Source organism: Lemur catta, chromosome 14 (assembly GCF_020740605.2).
Source record: "Lemur catta isolate mLemCat1 chromosome 14, mLemCat1.pri, whole genome shotgun sequence".
NCBI lineage: Eukaryota > Metazoa > Chordata > Mammalia > Primates > Lemuridae > Lemur > Lemur catta.
In genome coordinates, this window is record NC_059141.1 from 29,148,583 (window position 1) to 29,165,769 (window position 17,187).

The window sequence follows — 17,187 nt, forward strand, 5'->3', positions numbered from 1 at the left end:
GGGCGTGGCAGCCGCCGCGCGCTCGGCTGGGCTGGGGGTTGCGCCCCGCGCAAATCCTCCGGCGGGGCCTTAGGTTTCGCGCCAGAACCTCCCCGCCCTTCGCAGGAGCTCGGGGAGTGGGCGAACCCCGCGCGCTGACCCACACGGGCTGGCGCCCCGCAGCGCGCTGGGCCCACCCCTGGCTGCTGGCTCTCTCTGGGATCCCCATCCTCGGGCTTCGAGGCGCCCTCCCCTCGCTAACTCCAAGGACTGGAGTTTTGCCTCTTTGCTAGGTCTTTCAGGGAAACTGCGCTCGTCGACGCCCGCGTTGGCATCGCAGGAGCCCACAGGAATAACGGGGCTGAGATTCAACGACAGTCCCCTCACCCCTCCTGGTTCCCTGATCTACCACTCGAGGAATCCTTCGAAAGATGGTAGTTTCATTGCTGCCCAAAGCTTCAAGGAGACGCCCGAAGCGCGTGAGAAGTAGATCCTCCCGATCCCCTTTCCCGTCTCAGGGACCGAATTCATTTCCCTCCCTCCCGCCTCCAACCATTACTCTGCGTAGAGCCCTTTAAATATGCATAGGCACATGGGGTGTGTGAACCGGCATCAGTGGGGAGGGAGCCAGTATCTATTCCTCTCCCGAGTCCGCCGACGATCCTTCATCAGTTTACCCGGATGCGTTCTGGGCTTCTTGTGTCCCAACCAAGTGTTCTAAATGCCTCTACAGCGCAAGGACAAGGAGTGTGTGCGTTTGCGGGGCGGGGGACGGTAGATTGCAGGGTGCTTGGATTACTGGGAACCGTATAGAGGACCCACAGTGGTCTGCTTCAGGCAGTGCAATGGCGACATCTCTCCGAATCCCGGGACGCGTCTGCCGCAGCAGGGGAGGCATGCCAAGTACCCTGGAGGGCTGGTAAGGCACCCGAGGGACAGCCACATTCCAGAGTCTTCAAAGAGAGCTAGCTGTTCACCGCTCCTCTCTTAACTTCCAGATTTTATTGTGCCCGAAGCATTACCGTGTTTTTCACGTAATATTTTTTAAAATGTGAAATACTTTAAGATAGTAGATGATCAAGAGAACAAATGTGTTTTGTTGTTGTTGTTTTGCTGCGACTCCCATTCCAATAACTAGGGAATAATATGCTTTTCTGAAGGAAGCAGTTGTTTTAAATCAGGAAGTTCTGAATGGACAAAATAACCAATGCATTTTCAACAACTTGCTCAATCTTTTTAATATTTCATCACAAAAGCAAGGGATGTACATATAACTCTTTATACTTATTTTACAGAGTCAGGTATAGTTTCTTATAGACATAAATCCTGAAAATGCAAAGAGAGTATTCAGCATAAATACAATGAAGGAAAAGAAAGATCAGATTTATATCTCCGTTTGGACCACAGTAACTTACACAAAGGAAAATGTACATTTGTTTTAGGTTTTCCAGAATTCATTTGGTTTGGCTTGTTTCCACAGTGAGGATACAGTAATGAGATCTGCTATTTGAAGAAAGTAACCTGACCCCTGTGGTAACTTCTGTTTGTAGGAATGTATCTACCCTAGCACAAGCTGCACCTGAAGTGGTAAGCCCAATTTAGTTCCTGTCCTCTCTTTTAACTTCAACCAAACCAAACCAAACCAAACAAATCCTAGAATGGGGTCAGCTACAAGCAATGGTTGGAAATATTAACCCTGATGAACAGAAACAACACTGCATCTTTAGAAAATCCAAAACCATTTCTTCATATTCAGAACGATTAAATTAAACCACCCAAGGAGGACAAATAATTCACATTCTTACTGAGCTAAATCAAGTTTGATTTCAGGGAGCTTTAAAGATTTGTCTATTTCCCCCTCCGAATCACCAGAATTAGAAATTTGAGTCTACTTAAATCACACTGAGGTGCAAATAAAAGCTAAAAGTCAGAAAATGATAGTGAAATAAATACTCTCATATCAGACATGTTGCATTCCAAAACCATATACTGATGAAAAAACAGAAAATCATTCAAGTTGAAAGAGAAAAAAGTACTTATGAGTAGAGGCGTAAGTTTTTCTGTTGTATTTGTGATCAGTTTCATATACAGTTTTTGACTTGATTATATGTTATACTTTTGCCTTTTTTCCCCAAAAGTGAAAAAAATTAATGTCACATTTTCCATATATAAAATAGTATTTAATTATTTAAAAATCCATACAAATGATATTTATTACTATTTCTTGTTTAAGCCCTCATGTCTTTTCTCTATTGTATTTTTGAATTCTGTAAACAAATTGCTGTATCCTGACCAGTGCTTGTTGGAGATCAATGTTGAATCACAGATTTGGTGTCACTGAGTGCAAGCAATGTGAAGTCTATGTGTGCTGGGACATACCATTCACCAAACTCCTCAGCTGTTTCACGACTGTCTCTATCAACTTCTGCTTGTCTCGATCATTCTTCCTGAACTGAGCAAATATATTATTCTTTTTGCTAGTATCCTTCATCCTAGAAACATATGTGAATGAAGAAGCTTAGTAAAAGGAAATTAAAAGCTATGCTGTCACAAGTAAAATATCTTGGCATGCTCTGAATTATCTCACACTAATCCTATGTTTGAAAAATATACTTCAAAGAAAGTAGGTACTAATAAACTTACAGATATAGCTACTACACAAAAAATTAGAAGCTTTATTTTATATTCTATATGAAGTGGTGTTTTTGCATTAATTATGTAAATCTAAAGTATGCTAAGTTTACTACTATCACACTATTTTCTAATATTCCATAAAGTATGCTAAAATACATACCCTCTATGGACTCTGCAAATCACATTCATAGCAAGACAAGGTGAAAGGAAAAATAGCATTAGAAAATTTAAAATAGTAATGTTTTTGCCTCAATGGTGTGTCATGGCATTGTAAAAGAAATTTATTAATACATTTATTTTAAACAGTTCCTTTTGTCCTTTCAAATCAAATACACCATAGATATTTTGAAATGTGGGAAGATGATATACAATTTTAATTTTAAAATGGAAAATTTTAATACTGATACTTAAAATGAAACATGGTTAAGTCTGCCACACAAAAGGGAAAAGAAATTTACGTTAAGTTGGACAAGATGCACTAGTAAATCCTGTCACTTCAGTTTTTACTATATTATTTTTTCAAATTACATATTTCACTACCTGCAAAGAATTCAAGTCCACAATGGTAGGATTTAGATAGCACTGGTGGCAAACATTCCAATTCCTGGCCACATTTTACAAAATACCTTATACCTTCTTTCCTGTGTTACAGATTAAAAAAAAAAAAAAAGCTCCAATTCTTATATCCTCAGTGAACATATTTCTAAGGTCAATTAAGCCTGCAATTCAGGATACAAAAGGAAAAATGTTTTGTCCACATCACTATGAACAGCAATTACATGTGAAAGTCCACCAATTCTGAAGAGCAAGAAAGAAAGGCTCATCTTTTGGTCATTAAAAGGGACTGAGCTTTTAAGCTCTATCTAGACATTTCTCTTTTGATGGAAATCCTTAGTTCTTCATTTTATCACTAAATCAAATAATGCTAAAACGTTACACAAAAATATTTTCAGAATATACTCACTTCTCCAAAAGAATAAGGGCTGTGTTTGGATTCACCCGCAGGTACTTAGAAGCTGGTTGTCCATAATCGGCTAGATAAGTAGACCAATCCCAAACCATGAACAGGTCAAGGAGCTGAGGAAGATGGGGGAAATGTTAAAACTTTTGATTATTTACCCACAGTTAATACATAAATTAAGTATATGTTATTCTAGGGCCACTTTAATATGACTTGCTTCTTAAATGGAATAGAATAAGGAAATTCATTTTTAAAACTTCATTAACTGTACTTTATAACCAGAATAGTATATACTATCTTTTCACTTAACATTACTAAAATTGCCAGGGGTTGTTTTCTAATAAAATACTTTGTTGTGCTTTCAAATAATAAAATAATAAAAATACTGTTAATACAATTATATTAACAATTGTACCGATGTACAGAGATTTTATCTTTACACATTATTCAGTTGGCACCCAAATTCAATTAATAAAGGTTGGCGCTACTACCTGTATAAAGAATTTTAAAGAACTTAAACTGAACCTTTTTTCTTAGAGTTAAGTATGTTTACCTTTCAAAGAAGCTGTTTGCACCTAGACTTTTTCCAAAGTAATTTAAACCAAAAGCTCAGATAATCTCAATTAAGTGCATTAAACAACCTCTGCTGGATTCTCCCTGGTGATAGATCCTCAGAAGTATTATGAAATGAGGGCTTGAGGATTCAGCCTGTTAACTCTAGGGAATCATTTTGTATAAACAAACAACAAACAAAAAAGAAACTCTCTTGTTTTCCGTGGTGTCTTAAAATTGACTGTTTACTTTATAATCTCCAGTTAGAATCATTGTCAAATATGGAAGTAATCTTTTAAAAGCAATGCCATGCCTAAACCAAAGCACCAAACTCTTTATCCAACTTTAAAACTCTAATCCCCTTTAAGCCATTTAAAACCAACTTCCTATCCCCATTTGAATTGTTTCAGAAAGCTAAATGCTTTACTTACTACCTTCCCTTAGTTTTTATATGATTTTTTCCTTTTGTTTTAATTCACTTTATAAGTAAGGGGTCTATTGGTTTTGCCTTCAAATAGAGGAAACATTTGCATTTACTCATCAGATACAAGAGCGGACCCAATGACTCTGAGAGGATGAAACTCTGGGGTGATTAAAACCATCTAAAGAGAGGTTATAAGAAACTAGCTTTTCCTTAGGAAGGTAAAGGACTTGTCTGACTCTTTTCCCATCCAATTTACAGCTATTAACGGAGACTTTCTGACAAAAGGCAGAAAATTCTATCATGAAAATGTTAACTACAAAAACCCCCTCTATTTTCTTTCAGACAAGATAACATTCTAGGTCATACCAAAAGTTGAAACACTGGTACAGAAACTACATTGAGACAATGTTAACGAATATAGTGTTTGAAAAACAAAAAGGAACTTACCTAAAGTTCAGCATAATTTTTAACTATTGTTTGGCAACAAGTACCTTTTTCCCTCCTTTCACAAGAAGGAAAAGTTACTTTCATACACTCAGACGGTAAGAATGTAAATTGGTATAACTTCATGGGAACATGATTCTGCAATGTGTTTAAGAACTGTATAAAAATGGACATTCCCTTTGACTCAGTAATCCTACTTCTAGGAATGTAACTTCAGGAAACAAACAAAAATTTACGCACAAAGATAGTATCACAAATGTTATTTGTGTTATCAAAAACCTGAAAACAGCTTAAATCTCAATTATTAAGGGAATGGTTAAGTAGTGAGTTATATCTGTACAATGCATATCATGTGGTTATTGAAATTAATGTTTACATAGAATTTTAGATAACTTGGGAAAATTTTTATGATAAATGTTGCTACTTAAGTTACATAAAAACCCATCAAAAAAGACTGGAAGAAAATTTGAGAAAATGTTAAGCATGGTTGTTATAAGCCAGGCACGGTGGCATGCACCTGTAGTCCCAACTACTCAGGAGGCTGAGGCAGGAGGATCCCTTGATCCCAGGAGTTTGAGTCCAGCCTGGGCAACACAGTGAGACCTCCATCTCTAAATATAATAATTTTTAAAAAAGAAAAGCAGAAAGAAGACGACAAATGGCTGTTATTTGTATGGTAGGATTAAGGGTAACTTATTTTTATAATACTCCACAATGGACACATGTTAATGCTACAGTTAGAAGTAAGGTTTATATATTTATGCATTGAAATGAATTTCAGTAATGAATACGCCTCCCACAGCTGTCAGCAAAAGCCTCATTTTAAAAGATTCCTTTTTCAGGTGTAGGTATGTGTTTAATGTGTGTGCACATGCACACAGTCAGCAGAAGTAACCACTTAATATACTGGCTATAATCTTCTTTTCCTTCCAAAAGGCATTAAGCAATGTGACCTTTGGGATACGGAGGAGGAAGGGGTCTTAAAACAAGGCTTTTTTTCTCTTAGGCTGATCCACCCCCAGGTGGGAAAGGAGGAGCCTACTCAATGAATTAAAAAGCCACACCAACTCCAACTGTGAATACAAAATTGATTCTGCTACAGCACAAAAACAGACTTTCCTAGATAAACACGATGCTTACATACGGTCAGACACTCATATGTAAATCTCTCATATGCAGATACTCATGTGCAAATTACCAGAAATTATAGGAACCACAAAATTAAACCGACCTGCCCACATGTAGATAAATCTAATCCATATGCTTCCATATTTACATTAATACTTTATCGAAATATATATTGTGTATGTTTAATTTATAGATATCTGTGGAAATTTGCATAAATTTGCACATAAATCGTTGAATGCTTTGCCAATGTGGATAAAAGAGCCAAGGATCTAGATAAGATCCATTTATTTATTCAACAAATATTGCCCGCCTATAATGTGCTAGATACTGTGCTAGACACCAGAAATACAGTACTGAAACTAGGCAAACTCCCTTTCCCCAAGGAGCTTACATTGTAAGTGGGGAAGCAGTTAAAAAGAAGTAATATTTTGATGTTAACATGAAGAAATTACAAAGAAAAAAAAACCATTCACATAAAATCCTAGTAAATTACAGTAACACACGAGGAAGCTACTATCAGTTTAATATGGAGTAAGATAGAAACCACTAATTTTTGCACAAGCTGGTGATTGCTTGCTTTTACTCAGTCCATGAATCCAACGGCCAGAGACGTGAGCTCCATTTCAGTGTCAGTGTCCCAGAGGATACAGGGATGTGGGTAGAAAGGAAATACAGAGCAAACAACCATGCTGATCTCACATTCTGATTTCTCATTTCCACGTGTGTGAGGATTTTTCAAATGTATAAAATGCTGGAATAAGTAAATAGAAACAAACTTCACAAAACTAGGCAGGCAAACTCATAAAGTGTGTCCAGCACAGTGTGATCACTCAGTAGATATTCAAGAAATAACTGATTGATTGATGATGCCAGACCACTATTCCAAGTTTACTTGGAGGTTCTTTGTTAGGCTTCCTGAGTACAAAAAATGAGCACCCTACAGATTACTTTAGCTTACGCTGACAGCTCTCTGAAAAACGCCAATGTTGGCCTGCAGGCAAACTATGGCAACTGAATACGGTCAACTGACATCCCTCCACCTCTCCCAAGTTTTCACTGGGATATTGATAAAGAGGATAGATTCCCTTAATGATATAGCACAGGGTCTAATGTTAATTGAGTTAAATGATCTTAGAGAAAGCAGTACTAATATTTCTGAATGATCTACCAACATCTCCCATCCACAACAATTATAAGGTCCTGTTTTGCTTTTTAAAATGCAGTTTATTGAAGTGAAGGATGTAACATAAGAGGAGGACTTTATTCCTGGGTCCCACCTAACACTATGTCAGGCCAGATTTTATCGACTGAGCCCATTTTCACAGGCTGCTACCCAGCCTGTTCTGACCAAGAAGCACGATCCCTGGTCTTTGACTGGGATGACCTAAAAAGAACATGACTGCCCTAGAGTCAGAGTGTGACAGGAAAGGAAGAGGAAACCGGGTGCTGCCAGGTACAAACACTGACACCTTCAGTGCACACCAACAGTCATTGCCTTGTGCCTCTCACAATTGGTCAGGTTTCATAGGATGCACTATTTCTTAATATTAAAACCCAAATTACAGAAAAACCTCACCTCTCCATTTCAAATTTTGCTTCCTTCAGATGGCAGTGCACAAATGATACATTTGTTATTAATCGCACAAAATCTTTCAGTCTTGTAAATAAACAGTAAGACATGGTCTCAACAGGTGAATTTATTAGTTTAACACATATATCTGAAGTTCAAACATGCAGATCAAACATGAACAAAAACAAAAATCTCCCCAGATTACCCAAAAGCAATTTTACAATTACTTATTAAAGGATAGTCAGGCACATGATAATGAAAATTGGTATTAAGTTCTATAAATGGGTTTGTTTCAATAGTCAAGTAAAATAATTCTACCTTAAATCCTTTTGGGAAGTAAGCAAAGTATGGATCATATAAAAATGAATAGCAAAATAATGTGCCTCAGTTCTATCTCATGATGATTTGTAAGATTATCTGAAATTAGTATCCTAACTTTTTTTATTCACCAAGGATTCAAAAATACCCCTCATAACTAATCTGAAAACATAAAGTGAATGTATGCCAATATTTGTAAGTGAGTTGTAAGTTTCACTTCCTCAGAGTTCCCTGTGTGTGTGTCCAGCAAACAAAAAGATCAGCTTAAGGAAAGAAATGGTTGCATGGGTGGTCTTATTTATATGCTCAAAATAGTTGAATCACTTCAGAATCACTGAGGAATTCATTTGTGTCAACCCATTTAGCTTGCTGACAGTTTCCCATCCTACAGACTCACTCTGGATCTACACCCAAGAAACTTGGGGTCTCAGACCTGTTGAGATCACTTTGTGCAAATGACACAATGAATCTAGGCAGACTTAAAACCATTCTATGAAACTCTTGAAGTGACTTTTTGCCTTTGTAAAAGTGAACCCACAGTGTCAGGTCATTTTTTCCTTGAATCTGGTTTAGCTTTCTTTGTTTTGGGTCTTTTGGGTTTTGCTTTTGAAGCACCTCAGGGGCAGTGACCCAGGATAGAAGATAAATAAAGTTAAGCCAACCTCAAGAGAAAAGCAACTGGGGATACCAGGTTTGCTTTTGTAAACGTGAACAGTGACCTGGGGGCTCAGGGTCAACCTCAGTCCCCCAATTCCCTTTCCCAAACACTAAATCCACCTGGGACCTCAGAGTTGCTTTGCAGACTCCAGAAGTAAACCAGGAGATCATTTTTCCTTTGCCTCCAAAAAACAAAGCTGAGGTAAGGGTTCCTAGAGAGTTTCAGTGATTTAAACAACAACAAAAATCCTAAACGCTAATACAGCTTTAAGGAAGAAATACTTGCCCTTCAAACAAATCCTGAGCAATTAGTCACTGGGAATTCAAGAAAAATGGGTCTTACTAAGTTAGTCACATTGGAGAAAAATACAAGTCCTTTTTCTAAATATATGGTGAGATCAAATGATGAGCTCCATATGACTTTTAAAGCATTTGGCTTTTCCTTCCTTTCCAGCTATCTGAAAACACCACATTTGGAAAACTCCACATGCAGCACAGAAGAGAAGTTTAAGCAGCAGCCAGAAGGAGCTTAGGCAAAAACAATAAAGCAGCAAAACCATATTGTACCTTCAGCCATGTCACTTTCTTGCCTTCAGGTGTGACTTGCCCTGATGCTGCCTTTTGGCTCCTTGATACACCCTCACCCAAGCCTGCCATCTTCAAATGTCCCATTTGCCAAACCTGCTCCCTCTCATCTTTCCACTCCCACCTCTGTGAGGACTAGGAGTGAACTCTGAGCACTCTGTGCCCTAGAGGCTGCTTAAAGGTATCAGTCTCTTTAATACTTCACTCAGGGGACCCGTACATAGCAAATGTAAAATGTTCTTTAAGTATTTTTGATGCTAAGCTAATGTAGTAGTCCTAGATAACCAACACGTGGGTCTGGAATTTGGGGGAAAAAAAAGAGGCAAATAATGAAATTTACATAATCAATTTATATACATCTATATTTGCTTTGAGTTTTTTGGTCACTACCATGGCTAAAATGGCATATAGATACATATGTATAAATTTATGTGGTTCATTTTTTTACTAAAATTAATTTTATCACAGTAATACATAGTTAACAATCAAATGGAACATACCATGAAACCAACAGTTCACTGCCTTACTTTTTGCACTTTTAGAAGTAATCATGTTTACCTCCTTGTTTAGTTCTGGTGATTACCTCAATATGTCTAATAGGCTTATTTTTCTAGTTTTAGATTTATTGTCTTATAGTTCTCACATATGAGAGTTTACCTTACTTATACCACCTTTCTTTTATGGTAGCTATCTCACAATTTTTCTCTAATTTTTGTTTTTATAACTTTACTATAATCAAACCTCTATTTCTTGTTATATCACCTCTTTTTAGTTTTTTTTTTTAAACAGGTTTGAGATGCACTACATAATTTAAAGGGTACAAATCAGCCAAGAATGGTGGCTCACACCTATAATCCCAGCACTTTGGGAAATGGAAGGATCACTTGAGGCCAGGAGTTCAAGACCAGCCTGGGGAACATAGCAAGGCCCCATCCCTACTAAAAACGGGGGTACAAATCAATGGTTTCAACTGTATTCACAGAATTGTGCAACCATTAATTTTAGAGCCCCCTAAAGAATCCTCACACCCATGAGGAGTGAAGCTCTCAACAGAGTTATGCAACGTGGTCTTTTGTAACTAGCTTCTTTCACTTAGCATGATGTTTTCAAAATTCATCATGTTGTAGCATGCATAAGTACTTCATTCCTTTTTATTGCCAAATAATATTCCATTGTATGGGTATACCACACTTTGTTGATTCAAACATCAGCTGATGCACATTTGGGTTTTTTTACTTTTTGGCTATTATGAATAATGCTGCTATGAACGTTTATGTATTACACAGTTTTTGGAAACAAATGTTTTCATTTCTCTTGGGTATATACCTAGGAGTAGAATTTGTTATATAAACTTTTAATAGGATCTTCTGATTCTCCATTTAGTTGATATAAGAATATTAGCACATTATGTAATTGAGCTTTAAAGTAATTCTTTTGGCAATCAAGGTTTAAAACATTTAAATTATGTATTTAAGTCCAAAGAACAATAGATATTCAACTAAGGCTTCCTGAAAGTTCTGTGCAGAAAACTGTTAAATTCTTAACAAGAATTTTTTTTATTTCCTATTTTTGAAAAATAAAAAACATACAATTATCCAATATAAGAAAGAACATTTCATATAGTTTCCTCAAGTAGATTCACTTCACATAGTTCACATAGTTGAATGTGAGTTTTTTCTTATACACACACACACACACACACACACACATACACACATACACAGCTTGTTGTTCTTCAGTCATAAGTTTAGCTTCCTGATATTGTAAGGTATGTCATACATGAAGTTGTAGCACTTATCTAATTACTGAAACCAAAATCTGGATTCAGTCTGCTTTGACTTCTCTCTCTCACAATTCCTGCATCTAACCTATTGCCAGATTGTACCAATTTAACCTCCTAAATACTTCTTGTATTCACTTTCTTCCTACTTTCCGACTCTACTACTACTACTGTCCTAGTTCAGACATCACAATCTCTTCCCTGGGGCCTTTGGTCTTGCCTATCCTCTCTCCTCTCTTCCAATACCCAATTCATCAACCTCCAGGCTGCTGCTAGAGAGATTCAGCTAAAACACAAATTTGATCATATCATTCACTGGCTTAAAACCTTTGGTAGCTTCCCAATAAAAGTTATCCCAAGATAAAGTTCAAGTTCCTTAACATGACATGCACAGCTATCTTGCACCTTATCCAGGTCAACTTTTCAGCTTCCTCTCTTACCTTGTATTTCAAGCTCTTAAACAAAAAACTACTCTTAGTTCTCTTACACATCATGGTTACCCCCAGGACATTGCTCATTCTCCTCTCTTCTGTGTGGAGTCTCTTTCTCATCTTTCTTCACCCAGGTAGCTTTTAGTTATTCTATAAAACTTAAGTCTGGCATTACCTCTCCCAGGAAGTCTTCCTAGACCACCTTGGTTGGGTTAGCTGTTGCTTTTTGTATCCTCATGGTAACTTCCATATATCTCTATCACAGTAGTTTGATATCATGGGTTAATGTGTTTACCCACTAAAGAATCAAATATCAGTAATTCTTTTTTTTCCAGGTATGGTGGCTTCTACCTATAATCCCAGCTACTTGGGAAGCTGAGGTGGGAGGATCCCTTGAGCCCAGGAGTTTGAGACAAAGCAGGGCAATGTAGGGAGACTCCATCTCAAGCAAATAAACAAACAAACAAAAAATAAAACAAAAAAAAAACCACAAAAAAACCTATTTTAGTTTGGGTGATTCATGGCTATCCCAGCTCTTGTCTCTTTCTAATATCCCAACAGGTGAATTGCCCTTTTCCTCCTAAAAATATACTTTGTAAGTGCCTCAAGGCTGGTGACTTATTTTGCTTAATATCTGTATCTTCACATTTGGCCCAGTACCTGGTATACAGTAGGTGCCTACTAAGTATTTGTTAAGATGGACTACCTGTGTTACTTCTTTTTTTTTGAGACAGGATCTCACCCTGGGCTAGAGTAAAGTGGTATCATCATAGCTCAATGCAACCTCTATCCTCCAGTCTCAGCCTCCAGAGTAGCTGGACTACAGGCTTACACTACCATACCTGGCTAATTTTTCTATTTTTTATAGAGATGGGGTCTCACTCTTGTCTTACTCAGGCTGGTCTCCAACTCCTGGCTTCAAGCAATCCTCCCACCTCTCCCTCCCAAAGTGCTAGGATTACAGGGGTGAGCCACCACACCTGGCCCCTATGTTACCTTTTGACACACAATTTTACAAGTTTACACTGAACCTACATCTTATATACTAACAATATGGCTATGTTATCATTTACTTTATCATGTAAAGTATTAATAATTAGGACATCTTTGAATTTTTAGTAATGTTTTATAATTATTCTGAAAGCCAGACTATTTATTGATTTAATTTGTACTATAGAATGTACTAAAATATTTCACAACCAAAGTTCTGCTCCTGAGATTATTTTTTGTAAACTAGTAATGCCACCATCAAACACATTAAATAAACATTCCTGGGTCATACATTTAATTTTCTGTCCAGATTCATTACATCATCTGCTACACTTACATAACAGGTAATTATGTAATGATTTCACCAATGAAGCTCAAAGACTTCTAATACTAAAGAAATCAAACCTTGAAAGTCATGATGAGAGGTTTCACTAGACTTTCAATTCTCTCTGATGAGTCATTTTGCTCCACTGAAGCTATAAAGAAGATCTGCTTGTATGAATTGACTTTGGAAGAACTTGAGCAACAAAGAAAGACAATATGAATTAGCCAATGAAAAAAATTGTATGCCAACGTGTCTATACTCTAGGACATGGCAGCTGTTTGAATGAAGGAAGAGAGATCAGGCTGGGATCTCTTTATGTACTCCTTTACAGTGCAATTGTTAAGAAAAACAGGGGGAGAGGTTAATAAGTTTTTTCCAAACTTGAAAGAATCTGAGTAATCTCCCTCCCCACCCCTGCCCCAGTGGTTGTGATTTAAAATAAGGAAAATGAAAACTTGGATAATCTAATAGCTGGATTAATTTAGTCTTCAATAAAAGTAGTCATATATGCTTTGCTCTGAAATTTTAGTAAGTCAAAAAATATTTATAATTTGCCATTAGTTATAAACATTGACTCTGGCTTAAAAAAAAAAGTTGAACAAAAGTTAAAACTAAATGCTTCAGACCCTAGAAGCACCTTATCATTCTGTTCTTTAAAATGGAACTCAAGCCATTTGGGATAACTGAAACAAACCAAGACCATTAAACCCCAACTGTCTCAGGAGGAAAAGGGGGATAATTTTTATGGCAATATGTTAGTGGGAGTGGAAAAAGTAGAGTCCAATTCTAGCTCTTGCAAGAAATCTTTTGTGGAGTGGTCAACTGAATTTCAGATTTGCATCTCATTTGTTATGCTTTAAGAGAGAAGGTCTCAGGTCTGTGTCCCAGAGTATAAATACAGACCCATTATCATTTTGCCTTGGCTTCCTGAGGAATACAAAGTTAGTTAGACTACCATACCTAGCATGATGGAAATAAGGAAAATAAGGATCTTTGTGGTCTCTGTTAAACAAAATATTACAATATTTTGGTGAGTATTTGTATTTAAGGGGGCCTGTATCCTCACTCATTTCTTTCAAATCTTATAATAGATTTTATAATCTTTACTCAAAACAATTAAAAAGATATGTAGTTTACTTTTCTTGAATCTAACAGGCACTTCTCTTATGCTAGACAATTTATTAACCCCTAATTATCCATTTACTTCCAGACCTGATTGTATATGTAATTACCTTTTGTCAGGTATAATAATTTGCACGATAAACATGTCAGAACACTTGCTGCTTAGTCTGTTTCAACAGATAAATGTAGTCTTTCCATAGCCTCAAGGCATAATTAAACATGAAAAAAAAAAAAAGGCAGTTTTCAAACTACAGTGAAGCTGATTCACTAAGGCAGGAGTTCACAGCATGTAGTCAAGGCATATTCTGGGGCCTGATGCTTGCCTGAGCGCTTAGTTAGTAAGAGATTTCTGAGATAGAGTAACAAGTGACAACACTACAACATTCTGACGAATGCAGGTATTCACGTGAACTTCAAAACAGGCAAGAGATGAATGTTAAGATACAGCTGAGTTAAGAAGCATATATTGGCAAATAACTATTGGCATCACACCTTCACTACAGGTTACAGCAGTAAAATATAAAAAGAGAAACTGAATAAAAACAGCAGGGGAAAGACTTGTTTTCTTGGGAAGATAAATGCAGCCACTGGAATTAAATGGATTGTGATCTAAGTCCTACAATGCTTGCATGATGTGAATCTGCACTATGGGAGTACAAAAAGAAATCCCTACCTGACCTCTGGATAACCTAAACAGGAAATTAGGACATTTCTAAGCAAAATAGGCTATGTTATCCTGTTAAGATAATTGTTTCCATTGACACTTTGCATAAACATCTTACACTAGGACATTAGAAAAAACTCAAGCCACAGCGTCTCTTCTTTGTAATACATAAAAACAGTGCCTGGCCCAGTGCCCTCAACACAGTTGAGGAGGTAAAGCTTGCTGATGATAATTAAGAAGAGAACAAAGAAGAGGAGAGAGATAACAAACAGGTAAGAAAGTTGGAAGTGTTCTTTAAGTATTTACAGATTGGCTGAAAATAAACTCAAACAACATTAAAAATAGAACTTAATTCTTAGTAAGAAGCTGGGGTAATTAAACACTGCAACTTAAAATGAGTCAGCATTTTTTAAAGAATAATTTTTAAATATCTGATATTTGATCGCATGGTGCTTCAGAATGTTAGAAATCTGCACTCTTTGGTCAGGAAAAATCAAGCTCCTCCCACTGTCTCCCCTAATCAATACTCTCTGGGAATTACTGGCTTATCTGATTATATTTCACTGGAATGAGAAAACACTTAAGAGCTAATGTTTCTTATGACACTGTCTTAGTCCACTTGGCCTACTATAGCAAAATGGCACAGATTGAGTGGCTTCTTAGAAACAACAGAAATTTGTTTCTCACAGTTCTGGAGGCAAATCATAGTAGACACCAGTAGTGTGCTTATGTCTATGCCCTATTAAATTCCCTCCTAACCCAGTTTTTAAAAAATGAAGCTACTTTCATTTTAACTTGCTCTTCTGTAAATTGAAGGGATTGTGTTCCCATGTGACAAGCACTATACTATAATTGACACCAACAATGAAAAGATGATAACCCAGTCTTTGGATTCAAGGAGTTCGTAAGTATAATGGGAAAGATATTCATACAAACATAATTATAAACTAACATACTAATAGTACTGACAGAGCTATGTACAGGTTATTATTATCAGAGCATTAATGCTTGTTTGGAGGCTGGGAAGTAGATCTGAGAAGCTGTCTTGGGTGGTACTCAAACTGAGTCTTACGAAGGAGCTAATCAAGGGAAGGGTAGCAGTATTTCAACAAGAAGGGACAGCCTGAGGAAAGGCACAAGGATGAGAAACAGTTGTACTTATGGGGAAATACCATGTGCTTTAGTGCTGCTAAACTAAGATATGAGAATGGGTGTGAATATAAACTGACTGTAAAAGCAACAGTGAGAGACTGACCGTGACAGAGATGAATGGCAGGAGGCTCAAAGGGACTGAAGCTTTCACTCAAGAGTGGAAGAACAATGGTCTATAAATAGAAACAGGGAAGTAGGAGAACACCAATCTCATTCACACCTTGCTGCCAGTGAAAGACTGTGTACTACCACTAGAGAGGGCTGCAGGGTTAGCAGTATCCTCAGAATTCTGTGACAAGGAGGTGACAAAAGCATCCTGCCAAAAAGTTGAAGCTGTAGGGCCATTTACACTGGAATGAGGGTTTTCAGGTAGCACAGTGCAAGAGGGTCAGAAGAACCGCAAAGATACAGAGTAAATGAAATGAGAAAGGAATGAAACAGGAAAAAGGGTGGGAGGTGGGAAGAGGTGAAGTAACAAAGTGGAAAGAGAAAGTACTTAATTTCATTGAGTAATCAAATCTACTAATTGTCTAGAATGAGGGATATATGGTTGGAAAGCGACAAAAATGGCAGTTTCTGACCGATCTGAGAGAGAAATGGTGACGACTGCCATGAGAGTTTCAAAAGGGCAGAGAAGTCTCTCTTTGGATGTGTGCCATATCTCAAGATATCTGGAGCAGTAGCAATGGCACTGTTTATGGAAAGAGCGTCTAGGAGGTTTGGAACCAGTGATTAGGTTTTTGGAAGTCCTTTCCAATTTTCAAGTCTTAGGATTTCATGACCATGAAAGTCAATGAATCATGGACTGAAGGTAATTGGCAGATGCTCTGACATTTAAGAATACACAAAAAGGGTCAAAGAGAGAACTGTAAATTGTAAAACACTGTTAGGAATTAACTGTCTAAGTACTAAGCATTGTAATATAGATCTAAGAAGGAAGTGTAGGCAGTAAATACTATACATGATTGATTCTCAAATCAAAAAAATCCCTTCAGCAATTTCAGCCTTTTGATATACATTAGTAAAAATTTTTATCACAACTATTTATCCACTTGGCTCTCAAGAGGTCACTATTGACCTAAATTTCTTTTAATATATGGTTTTATATATACACAGGAGGAGGAACACATCCCTTTGAAGTGCTAGCAGAGTGTTAGCAGTGTTGAGTTCTTTAAGCCACCTAAATTTGAAGACAGTGGCTCTGTGGGCCATTGATAACTTCCTACAGTTTGGAGTATGTATTATATGCCTCGTTTGGGGGCATGTTTGTGTTCGTTTTCTAACCAAGTTATTAGTCCTTAAAGGGCAGAGGTAATAACTCTTACTGCTTCTTTTAGGGTACTCAAAGCTTGTTGAACTAAACTAATTATATTTCATGGAATACTTTCACAAGCAAAAGTTTAAGGATTATGCCTCTTCTGGGACAAAACATAGCTACAAAGGAAAAGGAGATACATTAACGCATGAAAAA

At 37.1% G+C, this 17,187-nt stretch overlaps 1 protein-coding gene across 2 annotated transcripts in view; it reads right to left on the bottom strand.

Moving 5' to 3' along the window:
• Window positions 1-1,187: 1,187 nt before the first annotated feature.
• The window catches only part of EXOC6 (exocyst complex component 6), a 151,111-nt gene continuing 135,111 nt past the window's right edge, over window positions 1,188-17,187 (bottom strand). For both annotated transcript variants that reach the window (XM_045567802.1, XM_045567803.1), the window contains exons 21-22: window positions 3,578-3,690; window positions 1,188-2,471 (exon numbers count right to left, since the gene is read on the bottom strand). In XM_045567802.1, the coding sequence (XP_045423758.1) occupies window positions 2,339-2,471; window positions 3,578-3,690 (246 nt within the window). In that variant the 3' untranslated portion in view covers window positions 1,188-2,338. The remainder of the gene's footprint in view (window positions 2,472-3,577; window positions 3,691-17,187) is intronic.